Here is a 25,809-nt window from a genome sequence, read left to right as displayed (position 1 = left end):
ACTATTATTATTGTTTTGATGTTATAAAACAATAAATGTATTATATTTAAAAGACAAAAATAACATATTATTGTATGACAGTGTAATGTACAAACTTAGTAAGATTTGCCAGAATGGTAGATAATTCCACATCACATACTGAGATATTCATTCATTCATTCATTCATTCATTCATTCGTTTTCTTTTCGGCTTAGTCCCTTTATCATTCTGGGGTCGCTACACCGCCAAATTATCCAGCATATTTTTTACGCAGCGGATGTCCTTCCAGCTGCAAGCCATCCCTGGGAAACGGAGATCATCATTTTAGACTATATTAAGAAAACACAATCGCGTTTTGTCCCGGTCGAGTTGCCGTTCGCGGAAGTCTCGTTTCCATTACTGTGAAAAGGAGAAGGATCTGTCTGTCATTCACCAGGTTTGTTTAGATCCGACAAAAGTGTGTTTTTCTAAAATCGTCGCTATTTAACGTATTACATCAGTGTCAAAATGTAAAACCGGCTAATTACAGATAATGTTTAACCTTGAAGAGACTGTAAACTTTCAACCTAAAACTAAACATAATCGTGATTTTCGTCTCCCTCTGATTTTAAAACTGTATCTGTTGTTTAGTTCATAGATGTAAAAAGAGTTTTTCTCTCTTAAATAAGCTTTACTCGGTTAATGTTATTCAATGCAACAGGCTTACGATGTGAGTTATGTTCTAATATAAACATTACACACACATAAACAATGTATTATTATTTTATTTCAGTTCAGTGACAGCTTCTGACACAGTCTCCATATTGTTTATCACAATACTTGGAGTATTCCGTCTTATTTTTTAACTGACTGTGAACAGTTTTGTATATTGATAGTCATTGTATGGAATAAATGTAATGGCAGAGGTATTTGAAATTAAAAGTTTGTTTTTGGAAGGTGAATATGAAGTATTGAATTTTAGTATGAACGTGTGTGTGAAATATTTTTAGTTGAAATATTCACAGCTTAAATAGCTAAGTTACATTTCAAGCCTAAAAATGCTGAATTGCAGTATTTTATTGTGAAAATAAATACTTTACTGTATTTCTGTTTAAAAAATACTGTGATACAATATTTTAAAATACAAACTAATAACAGTAAAGTAGTTAAATGCATTGTGGTTTCAGTAAGTGCTGGAATTCGCAAATAATATCTTTCTGAAATTCTTTTATTTGGGATAAAGTCTGAATTTATGAATATAAAACCAACTTTTTGCCTCATTAATGATTTTATATATTTAAAAAGCATGAAATTATATTGTTGTTGTTTTGGTGTGAGTTTGTGCAATATATACATTGCAAAAAATATCCATAAATGAGCAGTTTTCCATATTTTTTCCATGTTTTTTTTTATTTTTGCCTGTTTAATTCTGCTTTTGAATTGCATTATGGGATCTTAATCTTTCTTCCAACAACTTTTAACCTTGAAAAGTTTAAAAAAGGCGATTATCTAGGTTGTTGTTGTAGATTACGACACAAAAACCTTGTAATTAACTGCCAGCACATTTCTGTTATTTCTGACTTATTTCTCTAGATATTTCTTACACAATATATTATTACAAACTACCAAAATATCAATAAAAGTCACTTTGTTAAACTGTAGAGTTTAATGTTCAACATTAAAAGTCGACAGAGGAGAAATCAACATCCCATAATGCAATTTACAACCGGAAATAAACAGAAAACACTAAACATGGAAACTGTTAATTAACAGCTATCTTTACAGTGTATAGCAGTTTCCAGAGAGAGCTGTATTTGGCCGCGGGCTCTTCTTGTTCTACCGCTGCATGACTGAGGTTTTTTGTTGCTGTGTTTTTTGTTTGGAAGCAGCTCGCAGAACACTCTGGACGAGAAAAGAAGCAGGTTTTATTGTGTGTGTCTGTGTTTAGATTGATGCATACTGTAATGTGCTGATGGTTATCAATCAGGGCTGCTGTTGCTGAACGCGCAGGGTTGATTTCAGGTAGGAGGAGGAGGAGGGATCTGGGAAGAATTAGTTACCCTTCCTTTATTTACTTGAGTATGGCAGTGAACTTTACCTTTGAATATACTTGTTAAGGTGCTTTACATACTCAGATTGATATCTCAAATGCCATTTTGGAGGATCTGTGATCTAAATCTGCCTTTGGAAACAGTGATTAAATAAAAACTATACCAGGATTAAGTACAGTACACTGTAAAAATATCTGTTCATTAACTGTATTTTGTATTTCGTGATTCACAAGAGTTTATTTGCGGTTGTGAATTGCATTATGAGATGTTGATCTCTGCTCTGTCGACTTTTGATGTTTAGCAAAGTGACTTCTATTGACATTTTCGAAGTTTGAAATATTATTATTTCTTATACATTATATTATCTAGAGAAATAATAACAGAAAATGTACCGCCAGTTTATTACAAAGTGTTTGTAGCGTAATATACAACACCAACTCAGACAATATAGCACTGCAAACTATTAAACATGTTCAGAAAAGTCACTTTTTCAAACTTTTCAAGGTTTAAAGTGGTAGGAAGAAAGATCAAGATCCCATAATGCAATTCAAAAGCAGAAATAAATGGGGAAGAATAAAAAAAAAGAATCACAAAATATGTAAAACTGCTTATTTATGAGACAAAAAGAGTGCAAAAAGATTTCAGTTGAGTACTCAATATTTAGTTTTAGCTCAGCGTCTGAGGAAGAAGAGTTGCATTAAGCAGGTGTTTTAAATTACATGATCATGAAGTTGTTGTAGTACATTACATTTTAAATTATATGTTTGTTGTTTTGGGATTTATTAGTAAGCAAGTAGAAATATTTAGCTAAATTTTCTAAAGAAACCCAAAATACAAATTAACCTGATTAATCTGGTAAAGCTCAACAAATTACTTAAATGTCTGAATTTGTTTTGCTACTTTCTTTTTAATGACTGAAAAGTAAAAGAAAAAAAAAGAATTGGAGAGCTTGTAATGCAATGGAAAACATATTTTATAATAGTAAAACAGGACTATATTTGGAATATAAAAAGTGTGATTATAATGGAAGTCAATGGGGCAAAAACAGCCCCCAACATAACGAAAGGGTAGTCAATTTGCACAGACTGTATAGAGTTTGTAAAAAATCTATGGGCAAAAGAGCTTTTATGTTTAAGGGTCCAACAGATTGGAATAACTTACCTGCAAACATTCGATCCACCACATCATTTCAGGTCCTTAAGCAGACTTTGTAGTCCTATTTTACTTTGGATTTTACCTGTTTTTCCTGAGGATGTTATTATTTATTTGGTGACAGATTTACTGATCTGTATATAGTTTTTCTATGTATATATACGTATGTGTGTATGTATACTACTCCACCCCCCCCTCCTCCCATCTACTTTTAATTTTTTAATTTTACTTTATTTTGATTTACTTATTTTATTCATTTATTTAATTATTTTTTTATGTTATGTCATGTTTTTTGCATGTTGTGTACATTATGTTTTGTCTTCTTGTGTTGTTGTTATTATGTGACTGTGATTAATTGTGGGACCCCCTTGAAAATGAGATGGTACATCTCAAGGGGTTTATCCTAATGAACAAATATAAAATATTAAAAATTTATAATTATTTATTTATAAAAATTTGATGCATTTTTTCCAAAATAAGAGTCAAAATAAGATTTACCACCAGAAATCATCCCATTTGCTGAAACACAGTAAAGGTTGTGGCCAATTTAAGACTCAAAATCAGCCCTAATTGGATGAAAACATCCCCAAAAGCATAGTAAAAATCGTATTTAAGGTATGCAAAGTTTAACTTTAAATATTTAGTCAGTGTGTGTGATGTAAGTTTAGATGACTAGAAAAGTTAATTTGATTCAACTAAAAAATTAAGTCAGCAAACTTTTTAAAAGTGTACTTTGATGACAGAGATGAACAAATAAGTGTTTATCGATAGCACTGCATCATATTGATTAAAAAGAAATCTAAAAATGATATATCTACAATCTGGTTCATTTTGAAATATTTTATTAGAAATATATTTGTTTATGTTATCTTTCAGATTTAGATTTCACAGCAACAAACACAAGAACCATAAGCTGAAGCTAGACAGTTTTACAATTATACTTACAATTATAAATCATTCAATCATTTCCCTTTTAATAATAATAATAATAAATAAATAAAGAAAAATAATAATAATAACACATTTTATTTATAAAGCACTTTACACTTTAGTAAAATCTCAAAAGATCTCCAAAAGAAACATGATAAAATTAAGCAAAGAAAATAAATTTTACTTGAAACAACAAGTGTCACAGCATAATTGTCCATGTTATATTTAATTACACTATCTTTAAAAAAAACTATAAATATTTCAAAGCAAAAGACAAGATCCTTAGCTTACAATTGACATGTTTACAATTATACTCATAGTTATTATACGTTTTATTTATAAAGCGCTTTACATTTTAAGTAAAATCTTGAAACATGATCAAATCAAGCAAAACAAAAGCAAGTTATACTCATGAATGTTGAGTATGATGTGCTTATATGTTACCTGTGTGTGCTGCAGTGGTGTGGAGACTCTTCTGAGATGACAGACGAATCAGGGCGTGGCGGGGAGGCGGAGCCACTAAAGGACGGAGAGGCAGAAGGGGGCGTGACTAAGGAGAAGAGCTGCGCAGGAAAGCTGGGTCTGTCTCATCTGACCGGCTGGAGAACAGCAGCGTTCCTGCTCTCCATCTTCCTGTGTCTGGCAGTCATCTTCGCCTTTTCATTCATCCTCCCCTGCCCCGTACGGCCTCAATATGTGTCCACATGGAACCGCACAGTACCTGACGCAGGTGACTGATGTGGAAAAACACAGCAGTACAGAGCTCATACGGTTGAAGTCAGAATTATTAGCAACTTTCATCCATTCCTTACTGAATATTTCTCTGTTTTAGCCACGTTTGATTTCCTGGCTGTTGAGGATGCCAATGAAGACAAGGTGTTAGATGTGTTCTTCATCTACAGAGATGCTGATGCCAGCCGTAACACATGTTTGAATGCAGGTAAACCTAGAAACACACACACAGACACAAACACTCAATCCAGCTTGTTGACTGAAAACAGACACATCTATTAAATAATGATATTAATTAAAGGGATAGGTCACTCCAAAATGAAAACTACCTCATCATTTATGCTCTCTCATGTGTATTCTTTCTTCTGTTGAACACAGAAGAGCATATTTAGAAGAATACAGGTTGCACAGGTTGATGGCGCCCATTAAATTCCATAGTGTTTTTTTTTTCTACTATGGAAGTCAATGGGTGCCAACTACCACCAACATTTTTCAAAATATCTTCTTTTGTGTTTGACAGAAAAAAAAAGATTCACAAACAGGTCAGCGTCGATGAATAGATCACATAAAAAACAAGTAATCTTAACAAACTATACATCAATCTAAATCTACAACCCTCTAAATGTGTGTAAGGATTAAACATTAGAACACACTTGGGGTGCATTCACACCTGCCTTATTTAGTTCGATTAAATCGCACTAGAGTTCGTTTCCCCTTTTGGTGCGGTTGGTTTGGGCAGGTGTGAATGCAGCAATCGTTCTCGAGTGCGCACCAAAAGCAGACCAAATAAGCGTACCGAGACCTGCTTGAAGAGGTGGTCTCGGTACGCTTTCAAATTTACCCTGAAGCGGTTCGTTTGTGGTGAGAATATGATCTGAACTAAAACAGGTCCAATTGCAAAAAGTACTGCACCTCTTGGACTAATCTAGCTGCTGTAGGCTGATGCGCTGTGCATTATGGTATATAGAGGAAAAATATTTATTGACAGCGCTTTACCAACAGAGAGAGAGAGAGAGAGAGAGGGAAAACATTACCTGATGGATCATTGGTAATATTTCCGCAAGATGAGCATGTCGCAGTTTAGCTAAATTAATTCACGCCTCCTCCTGAAGTGACGAGTGATGCATTAAACACTGTTTTCCAGCCACGGCTGCGCTTCCTTCTCAAAATGTATAGTTTGTCTAAAGCAGGGATACAATCAGCCAGCGCAGTCGTCCCTCCAGAGCACAGGTGTCAAACTCAGTTCCAAAAGGGCCGCAGCTCTGCACAGTTTAGTTCCAACGCTAATTAAGCACACCTGATCGAACTAATTGAGTCCTTCAGGCTTGTTTGAAACCTACAGGTAAGTGTGTTGGAGCAGGGTTGGAACTAAACTGTGCAGGGCTTCGGCCCTCCAGGAATTGAGTTTGACACCTCTGCTCCAGAGTAAAAGCAACATTTTGTGTCTGCCGGTTTTGTTTACCTGCGGGAGTTCATTGGCATTTTCCTGCACGTGAATTCTGACCAATCAGTAAGCAGTTTAGGACCTATGTTCAACAACATCTGGCCAATAAGAGATGTGGATTTTGTCAGATGACTGCACTTTGGTTTGTTTTAACTGGTTTGGACTAAAGCCAGCAGTGTGGTGTGAAAATGACCCAAAGACGGCAGAAAATGCAACAATGTCTCATTTATTTCCCTTGGTCCAGACCAAATGAAGCGAACTACAGATGTGAAAACACCCTTAGTAGAAGTGGAGTACATACATTTATCATCATAATATCAAGACACATACACATTCATGATTTATTTTGAAAGATAAGGGTCCATCGATCAACATCCCATAGGGCACATTTAATCCAATGACACAACAGTGTTGCTTTATGGATGGTTTTTTTCATTTGTTTACATCACAGTTTCTTCCGGAGACCTAATGTTTACATGGTTTACAATGTTACTTGCACGCCTTCATAGTGAAAAGCAACATGACTTTATAGCTTAAGGTGTTGGAAACAAAATGAGATGTTTATAATTAAGCCAGGAGTTCACGACTCTTAACTCTTAATAGGAGACTCAAGGCTGTCTAGTATATATATCAAGGCTGTGTGTTATGCTGCTTGAACTGATGTTTTGTTTTTAGATTTATCAGTTCCGTGTCTGGTGTTAACGGCTGTTGACGGTACGAATGGAAAATCACTCTGGAAACGAGCTTTATCTGCTGAGTTTGACTGGGTGGAGTGCGGCGTGAAGGGACTCGGACACAAAGGGAGCGGATGCCTGGTTGCTCATGCAGACAATCTCACGGCAGTCGACAAAAAGACTGGTACAGGATTTAATTACACACCAATGTGGACATATATGAATATCAACATATGCCTTCTCCACACTGTTGTGGTCTTTAATATTTGCATAATATTAAAGAACACAACAGACATATGCCGATAATTATTAACTCAATATAATGTGGTAATGAACATGTACAATTTTGATATCGTGGGCACTTTAAAACATAGTGAATTCAGTGCTTTTCTTTGATTTATTTTTTGGCTTGTTTCTAATCCAAATATCTAAACAATCTTAAATCAAGAAACATTTTCTAGACAAGCAAAAGATATTGTCTTGTTTTAAGAAATAATATGTTAAAATTAAGTGAGTTTTTTCCTTAAAACAAGCTAAATAATCTTTGACATGAAATAGTTTTGATTGTTTTAAGGAAAAACTCTCTGAGTTTAGATATTTGGATTAGAAACATGACAAAAATATAAGTAAGAAAAGCATTTCAGTGTAGTTATTTATTATTTTAAACTTTTTGAGTGCTTTTTTAGAATAATCACATGTATTTGCAGTGGTGTTTACAACAAAGCCAAATGGTTGGCTTAATAGATCAAATGTGGCCTGCTGTTTGCTGAAATATGAGTTTAAAATTCTGTGGCTATTTATAAGGTTTTATACTCATGGTGGGCAAAGATTGCATCCAAAACAAAAGTTTGTTTTGACATACTATACAGGTATGTTTGTGTATTATATATTTATTTATTATGTTTATGTAGTACATCCTAAAATATCCAAAGATTTTTGAATAGATGTGTATATGTGTATATATAATTAACAACACACGTGTTATAGCTAAATATAAATAAGCATTTTATTAGATATATGCCTGCATGTGTGTATTTATAGATGCATAATAACTATTCACAAGCAAACTTTTATTTTGGATGTGTTTCCTCTATTTTAAACATTAACACAGCAGTAAGGCCCTAATAGTTAACATCAGTAAATTTGTAGTTAATGTCTAATAATAATGCATTATAATCATAGCTGTAATCTGATCAGAAGTCCGGTAAATGCAGATAATTAGACTAATAATAAACTAACTATATTTGTTATTATACTTGTTAAAGTAACCTTTACTGCAACTTGCATGTCTTGTTAGGTATTATATGTAGTATTGAGTCAAATAATTAAATAACAATATGAGTTATTAATCCTTGTGTGCTGTTGGGGATGTTTTTCATCTGATTTTGAGTCTTAATTTGGCCACAACTTTCTCTGTTTCAGCAAATGGAATGATTTTTGGTGACAAATCTTATTATGACACATATTTTGGGATGAAAAATCAACACTCTGGGCAAAATTGACTCCCCTTTTGTTATGCTGGTGGCTGTATGTGTCCCATTGACTTCAATTATCATGACATTTTTTGATTGCAAAGCCTTGACAGCATATATATATATATATATATATATATATATATATATATATATATATATATATAAATTTTCTGGTCGGCTTAGTCCCTTTATTAATTTGGGGTCGCCACAGCGGAATGAACCGCCAACTTATCCAGCAAGTTTTTATGCAGCGGATGCCCTTCCAGCCGCAACCCATCTCTGGGAATATGATCAGTAGTAAAAATGACTAATTTCACCTCTTCCCAACAAGCAACAATCAAGATATAATTACAATGGCAGTCAATGGGGCAAAAACAGCCCCCAACATAACCAAAGGGGAGTCTAGGGCTTTTTGTTTGAGAGTCTAGTTTGATGAGTACACAACAGTTAAACTACTTCCAGATAAATAATTAAAGTTATTTTAATTTTATAATCACTTAAATTTACTTACCCAGCACTGAATATAACGCGACAGTATTTCATCCAAATGTTCCCGTTGCCTCTCCATCAGGTCAGATCATGTGGCAGCATTCGCGTTCGACTTTGATGCATGGAAATCTCCCGCTGATCAGCGTCCCGGATCTCAACTCTGATGGAAAAGAAGACTTTGCTGTGCTTTCATACAATCCAGATGCTCTTTCATTCACTCCCACACCGGTACGACACACACACACACACACACACACACACACACACACAATACCAACCTAAAGCTCACTAACGCTGAAGATTCACTGTGATCTCCTCCCTCCTTTAGACTGAACTGGTGTTTTTCTCTGGGAAATCTGGTGATCAGCTCGGCTCCAGGGTCAATGTTGACGTGAACGGTGTATTCGCTCACCTGCACTTCAAGACGGCCAGCGGCGCTTCATATCTGCTGTTACTCACAGGTGTGTTGCGGATTTAAAGGGGAGCTATCATGGAAAAATCACTTCTATGAGGGGGTTAAACACAGTTGTTTGTCAGCAGTGTGTGAAAATAAGCAGCCTCTAATGCTCAAAATAATTAATTCTATTTTATTATTATCAGACTTGATAAAAACAGTCTGCGGAAAGATTTTGATTGACATTCTCCCTTTGTACATGTCATCAGAGGGGGAAAGCCCCGCCCACTAGTGACCATCTCTCGCTCATTAGCATAGACAGCAGCCCTGAGTGAGAAGCAGCCGTCTGGCTTTAGAGTGGAGCTGCTGAAGATAATGTCAGCGACTGAGAGGATTATAAATGTGGAATTTTAGATGAAACGCAAATGAACAGTGACATTTGTTTTGAATCTGCCGCTATGCTGACACACAGGCGTTTGTAGCTCCGCCCTCTTTTGAAAAGAGCACAATCTCATTTGCATTTAAAGCGAAAACAGCACAATTAGCGTTTAGAAGATATAACCATTCAAAGGGAATATGTTATGCATTTATTTCTGCTGTTGAACATAGAACAAGATACTTAGAAGAATGCTGGGGAAAAGAAGCAGCCACTGGCATCCATAGTAGGAGCAGAAAATACTATGGAATTAATGGCTGTTTTCTCCAACATTCTTCCTTTGTGTTTAACAGAAGAAAGAAACTGACAGACAGGTTTGGATCATGTGAATGATATATAAATGATGATAATTATTAAGTTTTTGTGAACTTTACCTTTAATATCTCTCTGAATTCATAGACTCTGGGCTTTATGCGGTCAGTCTGGGACGTCTGGCAGCTCTGGCTAAGCCTGGTTTCGAGTCTGCACTGAAGAAAGAGAAAAGCTGGGAGGAACTGTCAGACATTCACACTGGATTCATCTCACTCTATCAGTAATACCATTGATGGCAAACCTCATGCACTTTATGTTCAACTATCATCATTATATAATCAGCAGTGTTCGTACGGGTGCAGGACGTAATTAAAAATGCCTTTTAATCTAGCGCTTTCAAGGTTTGAAAGCATTTACTTATGGATAGAAATTGCTTGAAAATGTCGTTGTTTTGCTTCCATAATAATTTGTGTTATTGAATAGGTAATAATTATTAACTTGTTAAATAAAATGTAGTGCTGGCAAAGATTATTTACATCCAAAATGTCAGAATTATTAGCCCCCCTGTTTATTTTTATAACTTGCCTATTTACCCTAACCTGCCGAGTTAACCTAATTAACCTAGTTAAACCTTTAAATGCCACTTTGGGCCTGATAGGAGTGTCTTGAACAATATCTAGTCAAATTTTATTTACTGTCATCATGACAAAGATAAAATAAATCAGTTATTAGAGATGAGTTATTAAAACTATTTTGATTAGAAATGTGCTGAAAAAAATTATCTATGTCAAACATAAATTGTGGAAATATTTAAAAAAAGAAGAAATGCATGTATTTAATAAAATGTTTATATTTAAATAGTAAATTTATTATATAATATTAATATATCTAAAATATATTAATAAGATAATATATCATAATTTCATTTTATTAAAATATATTAATCTAAATTTCTGTATGTATGTGTGTGTGTATATATATATATAATTATTATTATTATTATTATTATATATTTTTTAAATATTTTTTTATATACAACAGTTCTGTCTGGTTCTCAAATCTGATTGGCTGATAGCCGTGATATATTTAAGTAATATCAGCACCCGTACAGCCTCTTTACCCTTTGTGTATTATTCCGCCCACATACAGCCAGCAAAAGCAGACATTACAGGTCTAGAGTTTAAAAGATGCACGCTCAGCTGTTTAACTGTCAGCTTATGATTTGAATACAAGGCGGAAGAAAGTAGTTCCTCATACAGAAGGGTTTTTGAGACTCTCCATGTTTGATTTTGTTTTTATATACACAATTATGCCGTCAAACTGTTGTATAAACTGCCAACGCACGCCTCCCACCAGTGCCGATATACAGCCATATCGCACTGCTACTCATGTGATATTGCTCGTATATATGTATAAATATATATATATATATATATATATATATATATATATATATATATATATATATATATATATATATATATATATATATATATATATATATATGAGCAATATCACATGAGTAGCAGTGCGATATGGCTGTATATCGGCACTGGTGGGAGGCGTGCGTTGGCTATATATATATATATATATATATATATATATATATATATATATATATATATATATATTAACAATTGTTTATTTTGGATGTGATTAATCATGATTACTTTTTGCCCAGCACTAATAAAGTTTAATATATATAAATCCTTTTGCATAAAATGGAAACTCTACACCCTTTTAAATGAAAGTAAATACAAATTTAAGATTTACATTTAAGAGTAAATTACATTTAAGACAGTAAATGAGAGTAAATTAACGTTGGGCTAAGGGCAAACATGCCAAATTTTATTGTTATACTATACCAAAATGTCCTTTTTATTCAATGCTAAAATATAATATACTTATAGAATATAACAAATATCATGTGGTGTAATGTAGAGCTGGGCTGATAACTGATATTATATTGAATCGCAATGTAATTGATGTCAATAATAATGATAAGCTCTGCCTATTTTGTACTTTATATTGCTCTACGAGCCAATCACACTGCAGAAATGTGCAACAATGGGAATCTAAAAGTGTGTTGATGTTAGAGATGTACTGAATTTTCAGCCACCGCAAATGTTATGTCATCTAATGGACGCTCTAATTTTTGTGGATTCAGTCATTGTTGGGTTACTCTTACATCTGGAAGCATTAACAACTCACATCAAAATAAATATCATTATCGTTCAATATGGAAAACAATGATCGAGATTGCGTTTTCACCATATTGCCCAGCCCTAGTGTAATGTGATTAAGTATGTACATGAATGCAAATATGTAAGTTGCATACATGCAGCTTAAATTGTTGAAGTCTGACCCTGTATCCTCTGCTAGGTCTGGTTTTCTGAAGCGTGTGTTGGCTGTTCAGGGCAGTAATCCTCCATCACTGCTCATCCAGACGGACTCCAGTGTTTCACTGCTGCAAACCGACAAGCTGAAGACCGCCTGGACCACCAACACCAGCACTCTGCTCAGGTACAAGAAACAATCCAGAACACACACTCAGAACACAGGGAGATGTTGATGTGCTGATGCTGATGCTGATGTCAATGTTTTTCTAGTGAGCCGACGTTTGGACAGTTTGACAAAGATGGGATCCCAGACATAATGATAGAGGAGGACGCTGGCAATCAAACCAAAAGAGTGAGTGTATAAACTGCTTTAACTGATAGTGATAATTCATAACACAGTAAAATATATATTAGCGTCGGGCAAAGATGGTCAATCCCTGCCAAAATAAAAGGTTTGTTTTGACATTATATATGGGTTTATATTTATTATGTTTACATAAATACACATGCATGCTTATACTACCTGACAAAAGTCTTGTCGTTGATCTCGGTTGTAAGAGCAGCAAATAATAACTTCACTTCTAGTTGATCATTTGGAAAAGTGTCAGAAGGTGGATTTCTCTGATGAATCATCTGTTGATCTGCATCCCAATCATCAATAATACTGCAGAAGACCTACTGGAACCCACATAGAGCCAAGAATCTCTCAGAAATCAGTCAAGTTTGGTGAGGGGAAACATCATGGTTTGGGGTTAGATTCAGTATGGGGGCGTGCGAGAGATCTGCAACATCAACATCCTGAGGTATCAAGACATTTGTGCTGCCCATTACATTACAAACCACAGGAGAGGGCAGATTCTCCAGCAGGATAGCGCTCCTCATGCTTCAGCCTCCACATCAAAGCTCCTGAAAGCAAAGAAGGTCAAGCTGCTCCAGGATTGGTCAGCCCAGTCACCAGACATGAACATTATTGAGCATGTCTGGGGTAAGATGAAGGAGGAGGCGTTGAAGATGAACACAAAGAGTCTTGATAAACTCTGGGAGTCCTGCAGGAACGCTTTCTTCACCATTCCAGATGACTTTATTAATCAGTGATTTGAGTCATGTCAGAGATGTATGGATGCAGTCCTCCAAGCTCATGATGGAGTCAGACACAATATTCATTCTGTCTCCACTGCAGCAGGACTTTATATTCTATACTGGACATTATTTCTGTTCAGTGATGACACTTTAGTCTAAGCAGAGTCAGATCTTACTGTCCTAATCAAATCATTAATAATCAAGGCATGATCAGATTTTATTGTGCTCAAATAAGCAAAATCTAGAGGCCTTATTATAAAGTTATTATTTGTTATTCCTAAACTTGGATAGGTGACAGGACTTTTTTTTAGGTAATGCATATTTCATATAGAACATATATGTTTATAAAAGAAATCATATAGAAATTTAAACATCTTCGCAAAATAAAAGTTATTTTTATGTATGTATGCATGTATCATTAATTTTATGTGTGTGTGTATATATATATATATATATATATATATATATATATATATATATATATATATATATATATATATATATATATATATATATATATATATATATTTATATATATATATATTTATTAGGCACATGTTGTCAAAAAAAACTCTTTTTTTTTTTCATGCGATCAATCTTTACCTCAGCACTAATAGCTATAATAAACAAAAGTTTTTAAATCCTTAAAAGAAATGTTTGTTGATCATCAAATCATCTCATTAAAGTATCATGTGACACTGGAGTAAACAATACTGAAAATTCAGCTTTAAATCTCAAATAAAAAGGAACAAATGACTATTTAAAATAACAGAAAACTGATATTTTAAATCATGTAATCATGATATTACTAATGTCTTTTAAAATGAAATAAATGCATTTATGGGAGCAAACCTTTGACTGGGCAAGATTACTCGCTCTCCTGTAAGATCATGTTTCAAATATTTCCCAAGTGCTGTTTAAAAGGAATAGTTTTATAACTGATTTCTTTTCTCTTTGCCATGATGACAGCGCATACTATTAGACTAGATATTCTTCAAGACACTAGTATTCAGCTTAAAGTGACTTTTAAAGGCTTAACTAGGTTTATCAGGGTAAAGTTAGGGTAATTAGTCATTGTATAATGATTGTTTGTTCTGACTATCCAACACAAATATAGCTTAAAGGAGCTAATAATATTAACCTGAAAATGGCTTTAAAACAATTAAAAACTGCTTTTATTCTAGCCAAAATAAAACTAAAAAGACTTTCTCCAGAAGAAAAAATATTATCAGACATACTGTGAACATTTCCTGAATCTGTTAAACTTCATTTGGGAAATATTTAAAAAAAGAAAATAAATTGTACAGGAAAGTGAATAATTTTGTCTGTAGCTGTAAGACTGCTGTGTGTGTGTGTTTAGGTGATGGTGCTCAGTGGACACTCTGGAGTCGTCCTGTGGGAAGTCAGTCTGTTGTTCTGGCCTCCGAGTCCTCGGCCAGCTTCTGTCCTCACACTCAACACATACTCAGTGTTCATGCTCTGGGGACAGACTAACCAGACCGTAAGAACACACACACACACACACACACACACACACACACACACACACACACACACACACACTTGAACAAACACAAACAAACACGCACACAATCAAACAAACTCACACACACACACACACACACACACACACATTCACTTGAACAAACACAAACAAACATGCACACAAACAAACAAACTCACACACACACACACATTCACTTGAACAAACACAAACAAACATGTGCACACACACATATACACACACACCCACACACACATAAACAAACGCATAGCAATACAAAAAAACATGCAAACACACAAATAAACACACAAGCACATAAACACACACACACGCAAACAAACTCTTGCACATAAACGAACAATTACACATAAACAGACACACACATACAAGCACACATGTACATAAACACACACACAAACATGCACATAAACAAATACACATGCACAAACACATGCAAATACACACAAAAGACCAAACACACACACACAAATAAATGCACATGTGCACAAGCCACATATGGACACACAAACACACAGCTGCTGAAATAAAACAGTAATGTGTGTGTTTGTTGTTGATTTGCAGAGTCAGATGCAGTCGTCATTCCTGCTACATCCTCGATATTCAAAACTGCTGCTTGAAAGGAGGAAATCCTCACAGAATATCGTCTCTTTTAAGGGTATCTGCTACTTTCAGCATCACTAAGACATTTAAAACTGTGTGTGTGTGTGTGTGTGACACATGACCACATAAACACTCATCAAACATCAAAATATATGAGATTTAGTTTAACTTTGTATTTTTGTTGTTGCATTAACTGGTTTAAATATTAATTCATTGTCTTTCTATAAGTGACCAAACTCTTATTTAATGGATATAATGGATATTTAGTTTAGCTCTTGTATATTGTTCAAATTGACTCCCCTTTGGTTATGTTTGGGGCTGTTTTTGCCCCATTGACTTCCATTATAATCACATTTTTTGATTGCAAAGTCTTGACAGCGTATAATCATGCACTCTTGATTGTTGCTGGTTTTACCTGTCGGAAAGAGGTACAATTAGCCATTTTTACTGTCGATCATCAGTTGGCAGCATTAACCCTTTAGATAGGCCTGTGCAAAATCATTTCTGCACACACTATACTCCATATAAAGGCTAGAAACTAAGCTTTTTTTTTTGCACTGCAGCTGATAATCAACAGTAATTCACCTCTTTCCAACAGGTGAAACCAGCAACAGTAAAGAGTGCATGATTAAATGCTGTCAAGACTTTGCAATCAAGAAATGTCATTATGATGGAAGTCAATGGGGCAAAAACAGCCCCCAACATAACGAAAAGGGAGTCAATTTGCCCAGAGCGTATTGAGTTTAAAAAAATGTCAATGCTTTTTTCCAAAATATGTGTTAAAATAAGATTTGTTGGCAACTGCGTTGGCAGTTTTGATTTAGCTGCTCGCACTCTCAGCAGTCACACTTTTTTCATTTATTTATTTATTTTACCATAGCCTCACTCTTTTTATTCATTATTTTGCCGCAGCTCTGCTCTTTTTATTTATTTTCTCGCAGCCCCGTGAGCAAAATGCAGCCTGCAGGTTAATGATGATCATCATTAACCTGCGGGCTGCACCCCATTCCACCTCAAACAGCGGCACCTTAGTGAATATTAATGAATATTAATGAATATTACACCTGCTCAATGAAAATCAGATGATTCACTACATTAATAAATCTGACATAACTTGATCAAAAATGTAAAAAGGGGAGAAAAATAGTAGGGTAAAAAAAGTATGGACCTCAATAGCAGCAGAAAACATTGCAGTGCTTAACAGCGTTAAGCGTTATTTTCAGTGTTAAGACATTAAATACTGTTTGGGTTACTTATGTAGGTGTTCATATTTTTTTTGTGTGTGACGACCGTTACAAAGGACTGGACATCTATAAAGAATTAATGTTCTCATATTTATGAAAAACATTTGAAGTTCTAAAGCAGCTGTGTCCTTGAAAAAGACGCGTTAGTGTCATTAGAAACTGAATTGGAATTGACGTTATTTTAATATAGTCAGTTGTCGAATGAGGTGGGCCGGTCTAAGGCTTGAAACTCCAGAGCTAAAAAGGAGTCCCACTCCGGCCCTGCTAACAGCACACAAGGGCTAAATGCACCAACAATTGTCATCTATATTCACTGAGAAATGGACACAAATATTCATTTTCAATAGGGGATGTACTCACTTAAGCTGAGCACTGTAGATGCCATAGCAAAATTAGTATCAGTATCATATCTAAATTAGTTTAGTGCTTTATTTTGGTTATTAAATCTAATCACCTTAATGTCTCTGCGATGTTTTTAGCGACGCTGTTGGAGCGAGGTCGACATGCTTCTTACCTCGTCCTGACAGGACCAGACGGACGGCGACACACAGACGACAGTGAGCCGGTGATTCTGACCAAGAGGAAGATCAAGAAAGACGTGGAGGAGAGTGAAGTTTATGGAGTAACAGCGGATGAACTGATCTCTCAGGATGCAGAGGACTCCGTGAGGGAAGCGTTTCACAGGCTGCGCTTCAGTGAAATACAGTGATAAACACACACACACACACACACACACACACACACACACACAGAGATTAAACGTTAGTTCACACAAAGAAATGAAAATTCTGTTATTAATTATTCATGTTTCAAACTCCCTCTGTTTGTCTTCAAACCACAAATTGAGATTTTTTTTTTTTATCAAGTCCGAGAGCTCCCTCATCCTCCATTCACATGAACAGTCCAGACTAGATCAAATTTGCAAAAAAATAACGAAAAACCATCCTCAAAATTCTCCATGTGCCTTCAGTGGTTCACTCCGAAGAATTGGTCAAGCTACAAGAATACTCTAGAGCACACATAAAATAAATATGACCACTTTATGCAACAGTTTCTCCTCAGTGTCAGTATATTGCGCATGTTCGTGTATACAGTCTTGGATATCTGCACCCTGAGACTTATGTCAAAACACAAATTAAGATATTTTAGATATTATCCTCTATAGACCGCAATATTCCTGACCAAATTTCCAGAAAAATACCAATAAACGTCCTCAAAATTGTCCATGTGCCTTTAGTGGTTCAGTCGGAGTAATATCTCAAGCCACAAGAATACTTCTGTGTGCACAAAAAAAAAAACTTAACGACTTTATGCAACAGTTTCTCCTCCTCAGTGTCAGTATATTGCGCATGTTCATGTATACCCTTTTGGATATCAGCATTCAGAGACTTTCCTTCGTCTTTAAAACACATGTTAAGATATTTCAGATTAAATCTGAGAGATCCTTCACCCTACATTTACATCAACAGTCCCGACTTGTTCTTGAAAAATAACGAAAAACATCCTCAAAATTCTCCATGTGCCTTCAGTGGTTGAGTCAGAATAATATCTCAAGCTACAAGAATACTCTAGTGCGCACATAAAATAAAAATGACGACTTTATGCAACAGTTTCTCCTCCTCAGTGTCAGTATATTGCGCATATTCGTGTACACCGTCTTGGATATCTGCAGCCTGAGACTTTCGTTTGTCTTTGAAACACAAATTGAGATTATTTTCATTAAATTCGAGAGCTCCCTCATCCTCCACTTACATCAACATTCAATGACCCGATCAAATTTCCAGAAAAACACCAAAAAATATCCTCAAAATTGTCCATGTGCCTTCAGTCGGAATATTATATCAAGCTATGAGAATACTCTAGTGTGCACATAAAATAAAAATGACGACTTCATGCAACAGTTTATCTCCTCAGTGTCAGTATATTGCGCATATGTGTATAATCTCTTGGATATCTGCACCCAGAGACTTTAGTTTGTCTTTGAAACACAAATTGAGATCATCTTGATCAAATTCGAGAGCTCCCTCATCCTCCACTGACATTCAATGACTCGATTAAATTTCCAGAAAACTACCAAAAAACATCCTCAAAATAGTCCATGTGCCTTCGGTGGTTCAGTCGGAGTAATATCTCAAGCTTCGAGAATACTTTTGTGCACATAAAATAAAAATGACGACTTTATGCAACAGTTTCTTCTCCTCAGTGTCAGTATATTGTGCATGGTCATGTATACCCTCTTAGCTATGCATGCTCAGTGACGCTTTTCGGCTTTAAAACACAAATTAAGATATTTCAGATTTAATTCGAGAGCTCCCTCATCCTCCATTTACATCAACAGTCCTGATTGATCAACTTTCCAGAAAAATACCAAAGTAACACCCTCAAAATTGTCCATGTGCCTTCAGTGGGTTAATCGAAATAACATCTCAAGCTGCGAGAACTTTTGTGTGCACATAAAATAAACATGATGCATTAATGCAACGGTCTCTCCTCCTCAATGTCAGTATATTGCGCATGTTGAGTCCGGATTATTGCTGTTTATGGAGGTCTCCGATTTCATCTATAATGTCTTGATTTGTGTTTCCAAGATGAATGAAGCTCTTAGAAAATGAGAGAGAGTCATTAATAACAGAATTTTCCACTAACACTTTAATATTCAACAAAAGGCCAGACAACTGTGTGGTTAAAACTTTTTGCCTAGCTCTTTCAAACCAAACCAAAGCTCTTTTAATATTATATCAGTTTTTTTCTGTTCTGGTCTTGGTTAAAGCTGCACTACAGAATGAAACCCAAGATACTATCTGAGTCAAATCATCAGAGTTGTGCTATCTGTACTACACATTTAAAGGGACAGTGCACCCAGTAATGAAGATTTCCTCATCATTACTCATCCTGAAGTGGTTCTTATGTTTATTGTTGAATACTTATGCAAACTCATGTATATTGTTCTTCTGTTGAACACAAATGAAGATATTTCGAAGAATGGCTCAAAAAAAGGCAGCCATTGACATTATATTATAGAAAATACTATTAAAGTCAATGGCGTTTTTTTTCCTCCAAACATTCTTCAAAATATCTTCTTTTGTGTCCCTCAGAAGAAACAAGTGAAGGATGAGTAAACACTGACAGAATTGTCACTTTTGGGTGGACTAACACTTTAATATTCAACTCCAATATTCAACACAAAGGGCAGAAAACTGTGGCTTTGTTTAAAACGTTTTAGTCTCGCTCTTTCAAACCAAACCAAAGCTCTTATTTTAATATTATATCAGTTATTCTGATCTAGTCCTGGTTAAAGCTGCACTACAGAATGAAACCCAAGTCACTTTTCAGTCGCATCATTAGAGTTTTGCGATCCCTACTACACATTTAAAGTGATAGTGCTCCCAAAAATGAATATTTCCTCCTCATTACTCGCCCTCAAGCGCTTATTATGTACTTATACATATGTATATTGTTGAAAGCCTCTGTATATTGCTCTTCTGTTAAACAAAATAAGTTATTTGGAAGAATGTTTAGAAAAAGGCAGCTATTGACCAGAAAAATACTATTGAAGTCAATGGCTGATTTCCCCCTAACATTCTTCAAAATACCTTCTTTTGTGTTCCTCAGAGGAAACAAGTGGAGTATGTTTAAACACTGACAGAATTTTCACTTCTGAGTGAACTAACACTTTAATATTCAACACAAAGGCCTGAAAACTGTGGCTTTGTGTAAAACCTCGCTCTTTTAAACCAAACCAAAGCTCTTCTTTTATATAATATCAGTTTTTCTGATCTAGTCTTGGTTAAATCTGCACTACAGAATGAAACCCAAGACACAGAGTCAAATCATCCACATTTAAAGGGACAGTGCACCCAAAATTGAAATTACCCTTAGGTGGTACTAAACTCATGTATATTGTTCTTCTGTCGAACACAAAGGAAGATATTTCGAAGAATGTTTGGGGGAAAAAAGCAGCCATTGACAATAATAACAGGAACAAAAGAAAACAATAGCTGTTATTTCCCTTAAACATTCTTCAAAATATCTTCTTTTGTGCTCCTCAGAAGAAACAAGTGGAGGATGAGTAAACACTGACAGAATATTTAGTTTTGGGTGAGCTATCTCTTCAAATTTAAGTATGTTTATTGATATAATCCTTTGGGTCATGCTGCATTACTGTATGACAATCACCTGTGAATCATTTCAGATTTAACACATATAAATAGGTCTATTAATATTATATTTATCAGGGGATTTCATGTAAAGGTGAATCTCATACAATCCAAAGAATCTAGCTGGAAAGTAGCTTACATGACAAACAAAAGAGCCTTATTTTCTTATTGTGGTGTGAAATATGACATGAGATTTGAGTTTAAAGCTGTTTTTATTGTTCTGCCTCTCTAGTTTTTGTAATTAAAGGGCCAGTTCACCTACAAAAGAATTAAACATGTCATCGTTTACTCACAAAAATAAACTCAAATAGGTTTAATAATCTGTCGAACACAACAGAAGTTATTTATTTAAACACTAGTAGCTGGCACCCATTGACTTCCATAGTAATTTCTTCCTACTATGAAAGTCAATTGATGCCAGCAACCAGCATTCTTCAAAATATCTGCTTTTGTGTTCAACAGATGACATACACTCCTATATGTTTAAAATCCCATGCTGGAGAGTAAATGATGAGGCAGTGTTCATTTTTGGGTGTACTGTCCCTTTAAGAGTGATGCTTTGAGGAACACTATAATGGAGTGTGTATTGCGTTTTACACACTCAACACAACACTGTTGGAAAGAGAAGTGCTGAATGGATTTATTTTTTGTTTTTGCAGTGCTGCATCACTCCTGCATCACAGGGGTTTGTTTGTTTGTTTGTTTGTTAGCATGGAGAGTGTGTGTGTCTGATTGATTAATGGTTTCCTGCATCTGTCTTAATGAAGTGTGTGTGTTGTGTTGTGCTGTTTCATGCTGCTGAGATGCTCCGCTGACCTGTTTACTATATTCTCTGGACATCACACACTGCTGTACATCTGAGTGCCTTAAAAGGACTTCAAAATCACTACTGATGCTGTTATTATGAGCAACACAGACACACAAATACACACACACACACATACGGACAGACGTACAGACACACAGAGATATACACACACACACACACGTCTATACAAACACAAATGCACACAGAAACCCATATACTGTACATTCACACACACACACACACACACACACAAATACAGACACACATAGATACACAAAGTGACATAGACACACAGAAGCGCGCCCACACAGACAAGCACAGATACACACAGACACACGCATAGAGAGATACACAGAGACACGCACAAATACATACACACACTGTTACAAAGATACACAAACACATATTGACCTACACACAAATACACGCACAGAGACAGGGCAATACACACACACAAATACAAAGATACACACAAAGTGACACATACACAGAGACGCACACATAGAAATGCACAGAAGCGCACAAACCCGCACATATATATACACACAGATACACACGCACACAGAGACACAGACAAACAAATACATACACACACACACACACACAAAGTGACACACATACACAGAGAGTGTGTGACACACACACACACAGAAGTGCACAAACCCGCACATATATACACACAGATACACAAATACACACACACACACACAAAGTGACACACATACACACTTACAGTTACATACACACACAGAAGCGCACAAACCTGCACATATATACACACAGATACACAAATACACACACACACACAAAGTGACACACATACACACTCACAGTGACATACACACACAGAAGCGCAAAAACCCACACATATATACACACAGATACACAAATACATACACACAAAGTGACACACATACACACTCACAGTGACATACACACACACACAAGTGCACAAACCCGCACATATATACACACAGATACACAAATACATACACACACACACACACACAAAGTGACACACATACACACTCACAGTGACATACACAACCAGAAGCGCACAAACCCGCACATATATACACACAGATACACAAATACACACACACACAGAGACATACACATAGATGCACAGATACATATGCACACACGCACACACACACATACATACATACATACATACATACATACATGCACGCACAGGTCTGTCTGCAGTGTTGTGGGCATTTTACTGATCGAGCAGATTCTTACCTTTAGTTTACAGTGGTGAAATCTGCCCACAGCACTGTGCGCTATACACAGCTGGAGTCTCCACTAAACCCGCATGATGCTCTGTTTGCAATTCATCATGTGTTTATTTTCTTGTGTGTAAACCTGTAGATCAGGTGTGAGGATGTTCTTTTGATCGCAATAAACTGAGTGTGTTATACAGCGCTGCTTCTGTTTGATTATTTAGTGCAGGACGGTCATGTTTAAGGCACAGTTTGCGCCATTGATCCGGGTGGAGCTCATGAATATTTATTAGGTCTACTAATTATTCATGAGCAAATCTTTCGCTAGTATGTTTTCCCTTTTCAGAGAGACTTTCATTAATTTCTTCTTATAATAAGAAGTCATATGAATCACCATATACCATTACACATATTAGAAATAGTATCAACAATGTTTAATAATGCTAAATGCTATGCCGAAGACATGCTAAATGCTGCCCATAATGATACTTTGAGAATTTTTACTATATTTTATTATTATGAGTTTTAATTATAAAAGTTTGCGAAAATGTAGTTTTTTTTTTTTAAGATTTGGACCTCGAGTCTAATCATGTTTGAATGCATAATAATAAAATAAATAATAATAAAACAAATAAATATGGATGAAAATGGTTGTGAATTAATATGTAATTTATTTTGTCATTTGATAATTATTAAATAAAAAGTAACTCGCAAAGCTGACGTGTACACAACAAGCATGCTTTGCGTGTCACGTGACGTACAGTACAATATATGCCACGCGCTCTAGTGTCAGTGCGCGCGCCTGGCGTCAGTCAAATTCCGGTCACTGCACATGAGGTTCACGGCGGGACACACAATCAGATCTACAGTGTTTTGTGCGCCTTTAGTTGTTTTTAAGAAACAAAAAGTATTGAAAACCCTAATCAAAACGTTCTGGTGTCCGTTTATCAGCGCCTGGGAAGATTAGCGACACGTTTAATTGAATCTGATTAACGTAAGCGTCAGTCTATTAAACGCATCTCGAAGAGAAACACGAGCATCGCGCGTTTTAATGGAGATGGCAAAAGTACAAACATACTTTCTTTACTCACCTAGAAGTATACACTTACCGGCCACTTTATTAGGTACACCTTACTAGTACCGGGTTGGACCCCTTTTGCCTTCAGAACTGCCTTAATCCTTCATGGCAGAGAGTCAACAAGATACGGGAAATATTTCTCCGAGATTTTGCTCCATATTGACATGATAGCATCACAGTTGCTGAATCTCCTGTTCCACAACATCCCAAAGGTGCTCTATTGGATTGAGCTCTGGTGACTGTGGAGGCCATTTGAGTACAGTGAACTCATCGTCATGTTCAAGAAACCAGTCTGAGATGATTCACGCTTTATGACATGGTGTTATCCTGCTGGAAGTAGCCATCAGAAGATGAGTACGCTGTGGTCATAAAGGGATGGACATGGTCAGCAGCAATACTCAGGTAGGCTGTGGCGTTGACATGATGCTCAATTGGTTCTAAAGGACCCAAAGTGTGCCAAGAAAATCTCCCCCACACCATTACACCACCACCACCAGCCTGAACCGCTGATACAAGGCAGGATGGATCCATGCTTTCATGTTGTTGATGCCTAATTCTGACCCGACCATCTGAATGTGTCAGCAGAAATGGAGACTCATCAGAGCAGGCAACGTTTCTCCAATCTCCTATTGTCCAGTTTTGGTGAGCCTGTGTGAATTGTAGCCTCAGTTTCCTGTTCTTAGCTGACAGGAGCGGCACCCAGTGTGCTCTTCTGCTGCTGTAGCCCATCCGCCTCAAGGTTGGACGTGTTAATACTCAGAGCAGCCCGTCTGGCAGCAACAACCATGCCACGTTCAAAGTCACTTAAATCTCCTTTCTTCCCCATTCTGATGCTCTCTTTGCCCTGCAGCAGATCGTCTTGACCATGTCGACATGCCTAAATGCATTGGCGCGCTGCCATGTGATTGGCTGATTACAAATTTGCATTAACAAGCAGTTGGACAGGTGTAGATCCTCATGTTTAAAAAGACTCTGGTAAAAGTTGAAGTACTGACTACACTTTTGTACACATGTAAACGTAATAAAGTACGGCCTCACATGTGTATGTGTATGTAAAAACATATCCATTACTGCCTGTTTTAGTTTCACACTAATGACTAGACCACACATCTTATACATTTATACAAAAACCTCACTTTTATCATTTTGATGTCTTTATTTTAGCAAGAAAGCAGCTAAGCAACATCACTCTGCAGTGTTGTCCAGCAATGCTTCTCAAAAAGCTGAAGATTGCATCAAAAAGGCAAAGAAAATACAAGAAATAATATAGATTGTGCCAACAAACACATTATAACGAAAGGAATAAGTAGAAAATACGGAAATTTGCATAAAACTGATATGAGTAAAAGTAATAAGTTGTCAGAAAAATGAATAGTGACGTACTGATACCAGGAAAATTACTGTCACAGAATATTTACTATGTCTACTTCCCTTTACTCTGGTCTTGAATGTGATCGGCGTGCGGTGTGAATAGCATAGGAATGCTACGGTTGTTATTTGATAGCATCTGACCTGCTCCATGCCAAAATAGACAATCAAAATACTTTCCATTTATCACAGCACTCAGGGCTTTAGATAGGAATGACTGAACCCTGATCCATTTAAATGACAAAAAGCCACACACTGGGCTTATATATAGTCTGCAGGATTCCTGAAAACAGCCCTGCAGGTGATGCTGGAACTATTAATGGACTCAGACACGTGCAACGTCTTTAGTTAGTTTTACATTTAACTCCAGTCACTTGTTTTTAAAAGTCACAATGC

General features: G+C 35.9%; 1 protein-coding gene and 2 long non-coding RNA genes across 5 annotated transcripts; 1 reads left to right on the top strand and 2 right to left on the bottom strand.

Moving 5' to 3' along the window:
• Positions 1-339: 339 nt before the first annotated feature.
• Positions 340-23,166, top strand: fam234a (family with sequence similarity 234 member A). Of its 2 annotated transcripts, XR_012399572.1 has the most exons (14): positions 340-416; positions 4,552-4,822; positions 4,925-5,032; positions 6,944-7,126; positions 8,989-9,134; positions 9,235-9,367; positions 10,136-10,268; positions 12,371-12,511; positions 12,598-12,679; positions 14,768-14,908; positions 15,494-15,587; positions 17,256-17,766; positions 17,828-21,827; positions 22,951-23,166. XR_012399572.1 is itself a non-coding variant. In XM_001336732.9 (12 exons), exons 2-12 carry the CDS (start codon positions 4,573-4,575, stop codon positions 17,483-17,485), a joined length of 1,641 nt encoding a protein of 546 aa, XP_001336768.2. In that variant the 5' UTR covers positions 340-416; positions 4,552-4,572; the 3' UTR covers positions 17,486-23,166. The 2 variants fall into 2 exon arrangements, 1 of the variants encoding a protein (XP_001336768.2); XM_001336732.9 differs by having other exon boundaries at positions 17,256-23,166.
• Positions 4,171-10,203, bottom strand: LOC101885409 (uncharacterized). Of its 2 annotated transcripts, none has more exons than XR_223086.6 (4): positions 10,111-10,203; positions 9,185-9,391; positions 8,929-9,066; positions 4,171-5,038 (listed from the first exon to the last, which is right to left on the bottom strand). It is a non-coding gene; the product is annotated as an uncharacterized lncRNA (long non-coding RNA). The 2 variants fall into 2 exon arrangements; XR_012399574.1 differs by having other exon boundaries at positions 4,905-5,038; positions 9,185-9,411.
• Positions 18,061-24,542, bottom strand: LOC141380775 (uncharacterized). The gene is made up of 2 exons (XR_012399573.1): positions 22,961-24,542; positions 18,061-21,828 (listed from the first exon to the last, which is right to left on the bottom strand). It is a non-coding gene; the product is annotated as an uncharacterized lncRNA (long non-coding RNA).
• Positions 24,543-25,809: the final 1,267 nt, after the last annotated feature.

The sequence above is a fragment of the Danio rerio genome, chromosome 24 (assembly GCF_049306965.1).
Source record: "Danio rerio strain Tuebingen ecotype United States chromosome 24, GRCz12tu, whole genome shotgun sequence".
Taxonomy (NCBI): Eukaryota; Metazoa; Chordata; class Actinopteri; order Cypriniformes; family Danionidae; genus Danio; species Danio rerio.
The sequence above is the reverse complement of the archived record's forward strand: the minus strand, read 5'-3'. Positions and strand labels throughout refer to the sequence as shown.